Here is a 12866-nt window from a genome sequence, read left to right as displayed (position 1 = left end):
CCTACATTCGGTTACCCTTGAACGCATTTTGAGCTGCACTGGTTGCTGCTGTTGACGCGGCGTTGGCTGCAGCGGTCTGTACAGTTTTGTTGGACATCACTCCTGTCGCAAACTCCTGCTGCGCCTTCTCAAAACTAGCACCTGTTGTGCGGTACAGACCGTGCACCTGGCGGGGTGGAGAAGCAGTGACAGGAAACACTTTAATTTCTCTGGTTGGTACAGTTACAAGAACAAGCTAAGCTATGAATGAATATTAAGAAGCATAAAATATCCTAATAATACAGATATGTATCTGCGAGTGGGATGACCAATAGCTCTGCATAATATCTCGAGATATTAAACAATATGACTTACAAACTCTCTCAACAATATGGCATATAATCTCTAGTACAACAACAAAACAAACCTCCAGTAACTTCCAATTACTTGAGTATTAAAATTAAAACGCTATTTCTGGCTTATATTGAATCAAGTCACAATAAAGTTGCCAAGTAATAGTGCAAAGACATTTTCCTTCAAGTGTAGCAGGGGAATTAATGTTGTAAATTTTCCTTTGTTATACAAACGTGACTATTTCTCATCCATACAGATACACCAAGTCACATCTAAGTGTCCAGGTTTTTGAAAAGAATCCAGGAGCACACAGTAGGAAGAGCATAAAAAAATATACTCCATCATACTTTTTTCTTGCTTGCTTCTTTCTCCTGTATCTATTTATGCAGAAAACAATTAAGAAGGGACATCTCCAGACGATGCTTAAAATTTCTAGCTTACTGTAAATAGGCGAGAAGCGGTTGGGTACGTGAAAAATCTCTTAAGCATAACTGTAACTGAGGCTGAATGGTTAGAATTGCGAGTACATCGTCAGCAAAATTCTCAGTTACATTTTATTTAACAACATAAAAAAAAAACTTACTAGCACATTAGTATCTAAACTTAGGTCTTCTAGATGGAAATTCACAAAAAGGAACCAAGGGTAAAAACCATCTTTCTTTGAACTTTCATGCTATGCAGTCATTAATTGAAAATGAAACATTAAAATAACAGAAAAGGAGAAATAAAAATCCTTTTCTGAGGTGCCAGGGATCTTCCTCTTCTATTGATTTTAATGGGAATGATTTTGGTAAGAGCTGAAACTTAGGAATCTTTAGAATCACACTTCACTCAGCCTGATGAATTACCACAGATTTGAAAATTACAACCTGGCATCTATGAATACAATCATAGTGTCCAGTGCATCCATGTACCCTTTCATTGTGGGATTACCTCCCAATTTCTCTAATTCAGAGCTATCCTTCCCCATTTTAGTCTGCAGAAAATACATGCACTATACAAACAGCATTTCCTAACTCCACAACCGTGTAAGAAAATTATGAATAATATGTGACTTACCTTTTTAAACATAACTAATGAGATAACGGCAGATGCTGTGAAAAGTGCAGCTATGATTATCATCATAATGCCAACAGGAATACTCTTATTAAGACCAGTAAGAGATGAAATCCACCCACTGAAGGAAAAAGAAAGGACAAACTTTACTAGCACAGCACATGAACCCTTCAACCACAGGTATCCACATCAAGGGAAGTTTTATAACCTCCTGGTTCTGATCAGCTTTGTATATTTTTGAAGAAAAAGTCATGGGAATTTTACATAAGTGTATTGCAGTTCTATAATAAGCTTTTAGAGCTTAGTTTTCATTTTTTCCAATGCATATAGTGAAACTATATAGAAAGCGCAGTAAAGATTATTATCCTTGAGCAGAATTGTGATGAAATTAGAGAATTGCTCATCAACTTCTGGGGGTTTCTTGTCATACTGTCATTTGAAACTGATTTAAGACTACATGATTTTGTGAAAATGTCCCTAAAAAGATAGCTTCTAACTTTTTAATATATATTAAAAAACCATGCCACATACACACAGCTTATACGTGGGAAGACTCATTTAATTGTATCCATACAGAGATGCTTTCTCAATTGAGGTTAGTATGATAATTTTTGAAGTAGATAGCATCAGATGAACTAATAGAAAAGATTGCTATAATAGTATCTACATTTCACCATTCTTCAAAATTTAAACACCAACAGAAAAATACAATTATCAACCTTGAAACCACAAAAAGCAGCTGTCTTAATAAAAATAAAACATTAGATAGAAAAGATTCTTCCATAGAAAAAAAAGCAAAAAATTTCTGCAAATCCAAACAACCTTAAAACTTTCCTCTACGTGTTTCAAATTGCTTTGATATACCCTATGTCCAACTGGACTCTACCACAAAACTCTAAAATCCAAACTGTAATTAGCATTTTCTGATGGTCTGTCTATTTCTCATACCCCTTCCCCAAGTATCCTTAAGAAATACTCCACATACTCAGCCCTCTAAAATACTTTTCTATTTTGTTAATGTCAATCAATGTATCTAAGAAAAAGCAAAAGAGTGGATTAGAGCCAATAATAAAACAGGATCTTTCCTTACGCTACAATTCTACTGTCTGCCTTGTGTATATTTGGAGGTTATCAGCAAAAAGCACTGATACAGAGAAGTGTCATTACCCACCCATAGTACTGCCAGTCATAGCTCTCCACCCTACCAAGTGGCTACTACAACTATGCTTTTAGTTAATTCAAGTTTGTTGAATTAACAAGGACAGTGACTGATTCCCAACAGCTTTTCCTTGTAAAATCTAAATATTAGACCTCAAAGACTCAAATAAAATATAATAAAACACATAAAAGCTTCATGTAAATGCTTATATACTTACAAGCATCAAAAAGAAAAATCAGCTATTACAGAATAAGGAGTCGACTCAGACAAATGAGCTTTTCAAATAATATCAAAGATACACCACTATATTCACCTGAACATATTGTCGACTCATTCTTCAAATTTTAGCCATACACTTCCTTACTAAGTATACTAGTATAATTAGAAATAACAAATGAAACAATATGCAAACAGTATATTATTACTCTCTAAATTATTTTAATTTTCTCTTAAGTTTTGCTTATGTCTTTATCTTAAATATAAAGCAGATAACATCTCCATACACCACAAAAATAGAGAAGTTTATGTATAAAAGAATAGTTCAAAGTGGTTTATGTTGTTTACATAAAATTTTGAAGAGCCTAATAACAGAAGTACCTCACACTATTGGGATATGTTTCATGCACTTTTGCTAGTTAAGAGCGCTCCAAAAATGCTTTTTTTGAGTGCTAAAGGTAACAATTCCAGTGAATACAAACAAGTCTTTCGAAAAAACACACAGACCGTATTGCAGTTGCTATATGAAATATTAGTGTTTGTCTTACAGACAGTACAACAGTACAGGAAACAGAATACTCACCAGTTTCCCCATCTTTGAAATCCTGCAGCTTGAAGTACATGTACAGCAAACTGACAGATATATACAAAGAAGAATACAAAGAACCTGAATGAACTGTCACTCCTGAAAGAGGGGGAGGAAAAAAGGTTAAAGCAGACAGGAAATTAATGACTTTTTGCAAATACTGTAGTACCAATCTAAACAATTTTTCTGCATTAACTAGAGGAAAAGTGCTTTCATTTATTGACAGTGACTTGAAGTATCAGTAATTCTGTGGTTTTGTAGAGTGTTTATTTACAAGAGCTGCTCCTTCTTCTTTAATATAGTGGTTTTGCCACCTGCACCTCTAACAGAGGTAAGAATAGAAGCAAGATATTATTCTTTAGTGTTTTGTTCAGCACACAGCAGGACTTCTCAGATTAAACATAAAAGTTTTGCTACAATGCATGAAGAACAGAATTCTGCTCCACTTTCAGACTGAAGTTCAGCATGCTGGCAAGATGGGAAGAAAATATTTTACTTGTAAAAGGAAATAAAATCTAATACAGAATTACTGAAACATAGTGCAAACCAGAATATTGAAGCAGCTGTTGTTTAAAAGCAAAATATACAAAGTAAGTTTGCTGTTTAAATTACTAAAATGCCAGCCTGACAGTCTGAAAGTAAAAAAACTCACCAAATATAAATGCACAGGCAAAGTCTTAACAAAGACCCCAACTTACTACTATCAAAACTAATCATCATATGATATGCTTGCTACCAGAATTCTAAAAGTAGTAGAAATCACTTAGTTAAGTCACAAAACCAGTTTTTGCCATTAACAGCTCTTCCTGCAGAAGGGAGTTTGTTCACTTCTATTTATTCAATCAATTCCATTCAGTAACTACTTCATTTGCAGCTGAGCAAGTGACCCAAAGTTGAATATGCAAGTAGTAGTTTTCCTTTTCCAAACAATCAGTATTTACTAAGAAAAGCTATGGATTCACTAGAGAGCAAATGCAAGTTAAACTATATGATTCCTCAAAGATATATAGGTACAGCAATACCTCCTTGGTTAGCAAAAAGAAACATCTCATTTGGTGTAACACTGCTTAACTGCAATTTCTGGCCATCAAAGTTTCTCTACAAGAATTAGTGCATTTTAACTGAGAATATCATGAATCACTTCAATGTAAAAAAACCAACCAACCAAACAAGAAATACTGTAAGATTACAGGATTTAGAGTACTCTATATGCTGATTTTCACCAAAAGAAAAAGTTCAATTTTGCATGCAAACCAACCATTCTATTCTTAAACACAAAGCTACCACAACTCACACTTGTGAAGTGTCCCGGTTTGGTTTTAGGTTTTTTTGCTAGAATAGAGTTAATTTTCTTCTTAGTAGCTAGAAAGCATTGTGTTTTGGTTTCAGTGGGAATTCTTATGAGAAGAAATGTTCATAACACACAAGGACACTGTGCTTGCGTAGTTTGCAAGAGCAGAGGACTGGAAGGGGCCGGGGGGGGGAGGGGGAGAAAAGTGCAGCAGTTAGTGGAACCCAGAACTGACAGTTGGATGTGCCAATAAGATATTCCAGATCCTATTACATCATGTCCAGTACAGTAACTGGGGCTGACTGGAAAGGGGGGGATTCTCTCGGGAATTGCTCGGGCTCGCTTTTCCAGGATTGCGATTTCAGGTTCGGGGTTCCTTTTTGTTCCTCTGGGGTCGTTATCAGCAGGTGGTGAGCAACTGTACTCTGCATCACTCATATACAGTTGTTATAATTGTTTATTATTATTATTACTATCTTAATTCTATTTTACTCTAATTATTAAATTGTTCTTACTTCAACTTACAAGTCTCCTGACCTTTACCCCTCCAATTCTCTCCCTGATTCCCTGGGTGGGGGGCAGAAATGGTGGGGTTGCAAGTGGCTGTGTCTTGTTTGGCTGCCAGCCAAGTTAAACTATCACATGAAGTCTATGGAGATTGCTAAAAGCTAGGAAGAATACTAGAGTTTGATTACTATATACCTACTCTACTTATTCTACAGAATCTCAGCCTGTAGCTCTCTAATACTGTAGGTGACTTAACATTATAAGATTTTTAAGTGTAGAGTTTTATGAAGTTCATTTGGGAAGACAAAAATTTAAGAACTAACTATTAACCTACTCAAATTCTTGGTGTGAAGGGATAGAGATTTAATGAGAATTTTCCTTAAAATTGTTATCATCCCAATACAAAGTTAAATATTTCCTACAAATATTCTGTCAATGATAGAAGCAATAAATACTTTAAAGGATATTCCTAAGTAAAGGATATTCCATTATATTCCTAACTATTGTAATCTGTTTCTAATACAACAACTGAATTAATCGCTAACATACTAATTGTTTCTAATGAAAGCATATTAAAGGATTATCATGATGATAATCAAGTAAAATCTGGAATGTTAATGCATTTCTACAAGTTTTTAAATATCCTAAGTCAAGCTGAAGTTTTTACCTGAAAGCTCCATAAAGTGGTCTGTACCAGCAGACAAAAGAACAAGGGGTAAAAAGCAAGAACCAGAGAATACTCAATCCAAAATCAACCCCTCGCGTAGCATCAACGTAAAACCAGGCCAAACATCCAAAGATATTAAGAAACAGTGTCACTGTATGGACTGTAGAAGCAAAAGCAAAATAGTTTTAATTAAGTTATGTTTATACAATAAATTATTACAACTGTTAAAGTAACACCCAAACTGAGCATTTTTAAACAAAACATCAGTATGCTGACAATAAATCAGTACTCTCTCAATATCCGTAGCAATAAGCTGATTTTTATACAGTTTTCTAACTTTCAGGTAAACCCTGTATTCACAAGTGAAAGTACTGAACATGAAAATTAAAATACTATCAGGTATAGGGTAAAGGAAAAAAATTCTGTCATAAAAATAAAACATTTTCAAACTTAAAATGATGGAAAAGAAGTTTCTACAGCTGCAACAGTTGATACTTTTTCTACAGTAATAACTGGATATAGATAAATTCAACAGACTACTAAATATTTTTTGAGAGAAAGCTTATAAACTATAATAAATGCTTCATAAATTTAGCACTGTACACATTCTAATTTGATTTCCAAAAAAATCTTTCAATGAAAAGCTCTTTGTCTTCCATGTAAAAAAAGCAAAAAAAACCCACTTAGGAAAAAATGTTCCTCAGTAAAACAAGATCTGCAAGAAGCTGTTCTGTATGATTTAATATATATTCCATATTCAAATATATATTACATTGGTCTTAAAACATCTGACCTTTTGGTGCTCTGTTCTTAGCTCGATACTAGCATTTTCTCATTGGCAGACCCTGTTACAGGTTAACTACTGAATTTCTACTAAAAAAATGCACTGGCACTATGACTTCACAGCTTATTTCAAATATAGTCTTAGAACAGAAAAAAACACAACGGTATTAAGAAACCTCACAACTACTGCCTTCATGCTATCTCAGAAAGGGTTAGTTCTGCCAGACTTAAAAGATGAGCATCAATTTCTGTCTTTGCTCAGCAACAACCAGTGATTGAGGAGTGATTTTGCTACTCAGAGGAAAGTTTCTGTCCTTGAGGACCAGGATAAAGTAGAGTATTTATAATGGAGAGTGCACAAGGTGCTCTCTGCAGCAATGTTTAAGTTCAGAGAAACATTTCAGTCATTCCACTGGAAGGTATCGTTAACAGAAGAACTGGCAAGATAATAAAGATTCTGAAAAAATGACTCCTCAAACTCTTTGCTGCAGTCTTAACTAGTACTTAAATAAGCCTTAAATCTACTTTGTGGGAAAAATTCTTAAAGCAAAATGCCCACATCATCACATGAAAGGCTGATGAAATTCAAAATATGACCTTTAGACAAATCATGTCTTCCTCTAAGAGTCATCATAAACAGAAAACTTTGTACTTTAAAATAAAAAGCATTTAATGCATCTACATATCCTAGCACTGTTCCAAGAGATCAGGAAAGCAACTCATTTCAAAATTTGTGTGTGCACGCCTCATAAAGCACAACAAAGGATAAAAACCCAAATTCCTGCCTTCCTTTGGTAAATATGAGAAAGCTTACTAAGGGGCACGCTTTCTTTTCCTAGTCAACAATGGAAAACAGGGAGACACCCTAGATTTCTAGAAACATCCACATTCTGGTGGAATTTGAACTTTCCAAAATTACTTATTTTTTTGTAATTGCAATTATAGTAACACAAGTTTTAAAAGAATACCATCAGTGCAGAAGAGGGGCTGAAATGTCACACCCACTGCTAATACTTACACTGGGGTCACTACTGTCACAGAGAATCTCAGTTTTAAAAGCCAAGTATTAGCAAGCTGCAGATGAAGATGGGGACTTAACTGACAATTGTCCCTTTGCTCCACTTGCCTGCTGCAAGGTACAGAAAGGCATTTGTTCTTTGAGCCAACACCTTCACTAAGTGACCTAGATAAGCTCTGCTGTTGTATGAATAGACAGGTGTTTTTATGTGCGGAGTAATGGTTTTAAGTACCTTCCACCTACTTGCCTCTTCAAATTAAACCATGATACAAGTTATTAGAAGTTAATGACAACCTGGGGGCTGAAGTGACCTATAGCTTTAGCAGAAGTCGCCAACATGCAATGTCTATATGACAGTAACTTCACAGCTATACCAATATAGTACTCAGTGTGAAGTGATCTAAGAAAGCCTTCTCCTGTTTACTTGTGGAAGCAGTTGAGGTTAAAAAAAAAGGGGGGGCGGGAGGGGAGGCGTGCCAGAATAAAGAGGGAAGAATGGGAAATTACATTAGTTTAATAAATATTCAGACTCACCTTCATTTTTATTAGTGTAAACTTCCTTGTACAGAAGAATCCTAGTTAGATACGCATTCCCTGTCTTAATTAACTACACTTTATCATCCATTAATGTCTGAAAGTGAATTGAAGATAAAGACCACAAGTTGCGCTGATCCTATTTGGCATCTACATTACTGAGATTATTATTTTGCAGTTCCATTTGGGACTGTAAGGAAATACTTTTTCCTAGTAAGTTTCATTTCAGTAATGCTGTATTGATAGTATTATTGGGAAACCAAAGTCCTCGCTAAGACGGATGACAAAAGAATGCACTTCTTCCCAGGAATCAGCTGGGCTGTCACCCTGCTATGGAATGCCTCAAAGGGAATGGGATGCCTACAAAATGGAGAGTCTTGAAGTCACAGGGCAACTGACAAGCGAGAACAAAACTGGTGAAGTCTGATCATATGCAACTTCGGAGCACAGAGTGGCTTCAAATGTAGTTTAGGCCTTTGTTCCTTGTCTGTTGTGATCTTTTTGGAGAAGGGATGGGTAAGACATGCAAACATGCCTTACAAATGACAGAAGTATTTTCCATAGGAAAAAATACATTCTAATACAGGCTTAGATCAGTACATAACATAAGCACATGCTATCAAAAAAGTGAAGGTGGTTTTTTCTCCTCTACACAGTAAATTAGGCCTTCAGCTAAGATACTGGACACAGTCCACATTGTAAAATTCTTGATGCTGCACACTAAAAAAAAACATAATATGGAGTGGACCAAGCAGCAAACCTGCAAGACAGCAACAAAACAAAGAGACCTCTGGAAAACATAAGCTACAAAGAAAGCCTGAGTAAATTATGCTAATTTAGGCAAAAGGAGATGACTAATGGGGATAAATGTGTTCTCCATAGCAACAGTGGACAGAACAGGGAAGATCAAACACAGGAAGGGAGAATTAAATTATATACTTGGAAACATCTTCTAATGATAAAAGACAGCACACACTAGAACAGGCTTGGAGGGAGGTTATGAAGTGTCCATCCTTGGAGGTTCTCAGGAACAGGCAGAACAAACATCAACAGACTGATCTGATATATGTACTATTGATCGTATCCTCAGACAGAAGGATGGATGAGATGAAACTCTCCTAAACAGAAAAAATACCATAAAAGTTGGCACTTTAGGGTATTATTTTTCTATCAGAATTTACAGTTAAGTCATTGGTCTTTGAAAACCCTTAAAAGTCGTGTTCACAGAAAATGGAAACATTCATAACCTATATAAAGTAACAAACTCAAATGCCATGAAAGCTTTCCATGCGATTAAGCAGGTCTTCAGTTTGTAACTTCAAATAAGAAATATTCCTTGAAAATCAGTACTGCTCAGTTTGTATGTGCCATCAGCCTCTGGGGAAAGAAGCTGGAAAACACAGGCTTTTGAGCCAAAAAAATTTTGCTGTTAGATAGGGGTCAAGAGACATGGGGCATTTCACTAGTAACAGCATAGAAAGATCTGAAAAGTAGTGCCCAGTGCTAAAGGGCGGAGGAAGCTGCCATTCTATCTGCAAGCTGCTAAACTGGCAATGGTCACAAAACCAAGACAGAACAGAAAAGCTCCACTGGCAGCTGACAGAAGCCATTGCTAATTGATTGCTGCAGTTCACAAAAACATGAGAGCTTAAATTTTTATTGGTGAAAAAAAAAAAAAAAAAAAAAAAAAAGGCTCTCCCCAGGTTAAAAACAAAACAAAACAAAAACGTATGTGCAATAATACAATCATATCAAGGAATCAGAAAACTCCGATTTCTGATAAAAACAGAGAAAAGATGGATGAATTTACAGAACAGAGATACAGCCCGCATTGTTTTCTCATAAGATAAAGAGTATATAGATGTGAAACAGGTCAAAAAATTTCCAAGAATAAGGATATAAAAATTGCTACTAACCACAGAAAACCGAAACAGAAAGGTTTTTTCCTAGAGCTGCTAAAAAGCAAGAGGAAAACTAACCTACTTTACAAACTGCTGAGCTTGCAGTAATAGGTCTACCTAAATGTGATGTGATTATGTTCACAGAACCCCTAGGTCTTACAAGACCAAGAAAGTTCTGGAAGAGGAAATAAAATGTAGGGTAGTGCACCAAGCAGAAGCAGGTTAGTTTGCTATGGTAATAAGTGCCTCCACTGAGGAAGCACACCCACTCTAATGAAAAATGAGCCAAAACATGGAGATACGATCGTGGGAAAGAAGAGTCACAAGGCTTGATTCAACAGCCAGCCATAAGGCATGGAATTCTGTGATCAATCTTTTTTTTTTTTTTTTTAGCCTGAAATTAAGATTTTGTCTTTCATTTCCTTTATTATGCCCTTTTCCTTCCTTCTTGAGTAATCCCCAAATCAAAGACTACTAGAGCTAAAGAAGGAAAAGAGCAAGAGGACTCAGTTAAAGTCTCAGTCTGTCTAGAAGAAAATCTGTCATGTTAGTATAAAAGCACAACTCCTATATGTTTTGAAATACTGTAACATTGCTGCTTCCTTTATTTATTGCCATAAGAAGGAAAAAGAAAAACAGTATTAATATTTAAATTCTCACTGCCCAACTTCACCTTGTGTTTGAAACATAACAGCAGTTCCAGAACTCAGTCCTGCAAATGGCGAGAATTAGTAACTATCCTAAAATTTTGGAGTACTTGATCTTAGATTTCATATAAATCTTAAAAGTCCGTCAGATTTATAAGAGTAACTAGTCACATATGCTACAGTGGATTTAGTTGCTCGTCTGAAGATTAATGACCCAGCAATGAATCCAGAAAGCTATGGATTATGATGAAATGGAATTCATTTGATTGAAAGTTGACTTCTTATTTTGTGTTTCAGTTATGTCGTTCAATCACAGCAGTAAGATTACTAGATTAACAGGTAAAATTATTGAGATTTGCTAACTAAATCTGAAGCCCTGTAAAAAATACAGAAAAGTTCTGAAATTCATATTCCCTTAGTATGGTAAAAATATATTACAGGCATCAAAGCACCTAAATCTTTGGAATTTCCTCAGTCTCACAGTAATTATTAGGCTCTCATCATACCGGACAAGGCAAAAGAAAACATGTTTTGCCACTTGTACATTTGGTTCATCCAGCATTTCTCCAGTCAAAACACAGCACATAAATGAGGGCAAAATTAACCCCACAAAGATGGTGTAGAGCATTCTTGGTGTACAAAGGATAGTTTTAACTTCAGCTAATTTACTTTACACTATTTTTTTAAATAGACTAACAGGATATTAAATCTCAAGTATAGAATAAAAACTATATTAAACTATATAAAATTATGTATATTAAAGCAAATGGATATTATACTACTTAAACTCACAATTATAATAACACTGATTGTGAATTCTACTTCTTAGTATATAAGTTGATTTTAAAAACAGTAAAATTCTTTCTGAGTTAATAAAAAGTCAAAGCTCATTTTACAACAACAGAGATACTTAAACCAGAAAACTGCAATATACTAGAACCAAATTGCCTCCTCCTTTTTTTCTGTGGAAGTTTCTATTAAATAATTCAATGCTTTTAAAATTGAAGCTAACAAAGATTTTACTTCAACATTTGACTTCTAGATTTACAACAGTTTCTCATTATAGATGTTGCAAAAGCCAGAGTGCCAGGTATGTGTCATCAAGTTTGAATGGGCACTGTGTTTTTTCTTAAGAAAAAAAAAAAAATACTTACACATCCACAAATAGTACATAATCTTTACTGTCTTCTGGAATTCTACAGGAATGTCTACAGAGAAGTCCTGGTAGAAACAAGGACCTACTGGAAAATTCTCAGGAAGAGGTGGCCAGTTATTTTTTCTACCTGCAAAACAAACAAACAAAAAAACACTTTATAATAGTTTTAATATAGTTTTTTAATATAGTTTTAATCTCTGTATACTAGAAGAGGATATGCATTTGAACTAATTCAAATTCTTTTATGCATGAGTTTCACAAGCATATGGATAACCTGGGCTACCAAAACCCAGGAGTTTTATCAGCAATCCTCACACAATACTGAAAATAAACTTCATAAATAAAATACAATGAAGTGCAGAGAGATCAAGAAAAGTACAATATTTTATTTATGTAAAAGACTAAGCAGGCATCTGACAGTCCCTTTAAAGTAACGAGAAAAAAGAATTCTTTACAAAACAAGCAGATATAGGCAGAAAAACAATTTCTCAGAGTTCCTTGACTTTTAAATGCACATTTTCCTAAGGTCCCACCATACTCATATACTTTGCTGAGCACAAAGACTGGAGTCTGAAAAGCATTCTTAATTCTCAGAGTCCTGATATTTTTAACACCAGGCTATCTCTAACACTTTGAACTAGTTCCCAATACAGTTTACAGTCAAAGCTTTACCTAAAAGCCCTCAAGCCTCAAGAAAAGCAGCTATTGAAATGCTCTAAAGTACTTTTTTGTTACAAAAAGATGCCCTACAGCATCATTGTATTTTGATACAGTCAGGTGACAGAGTGAGGACACCACAAAGGATGCAGTATCAGACATGGATTTCCTGTATCCTGATCTGCTCACGGCCAAACACAAGTCATACCAAGCAGATACTTAGAGATTCAACTGAGATAGTAACTGCAACAAACGTTTACCATAGCATTTCAAATTAATCACCATGTACATTAATCACCATGTTTCAGAAGTGGACCTGAACTAGAGACTAACCTAAAGGTACCTTTATTTGAAA

At 35.1% G+C, this 12866-nt stretch overlaps 1 protein-coding gene across 1 annotated transcript in view; it reads right to left on the bottom strand.

Moving 5' to 3' along the window:
• Window position 1: 1 nt before the first annotated feature.
• SCAMP1 (secretory carrier membrane protein 1) overlaps window positions 2–12866 on the bottom strand; it is a gene marked incomplete at its 5' end in the record, with an annotated part of 30204 nt that continues 17339 nt past the window's right edge. Inside the window, 5 exons of the mRNA XM_010174870.2 lie at window positions 2–166; window positions 1393–1510; window positions 3348–3449; window positions 5816–5975; window positions 11853–11981. Coding sequence (XP_010173172.2) covers window positions 2–166; window positions 1393–1510; window positions 3348–3449; window positions 5816–5975; window positions 11853–11981 — 674 coding nt within the window. The remainder of the gene's footprint in view (window positions 167–1392; window positions 1511–3347; window positions 3450–5815; window positions 5976–11852; window positions 11982–12866) is intronic.

This window comes from Antrostomus carolinensis, unplaced genomic scaffold (genome assembly GCF_000700745.2).
Source record: "Antrostomus carolinensis isolate BGI_N321 unplaced genomic scaffold, ASM70074v2 scaffold12899, whole genome shotgun sequence".
In the NCBI taxonomy this organism is placed as follows: Eukaryota; Metazoa; Chordata; class Aves; order Caprimulgiformes; family Caprimulgidae; genus Antrostomus; species Antrostomus carolinensis.
Note: the sequence above shows the minus strand (reverse complement) of the source record. Positions and strands in the feature narration are given on the sequence as shown.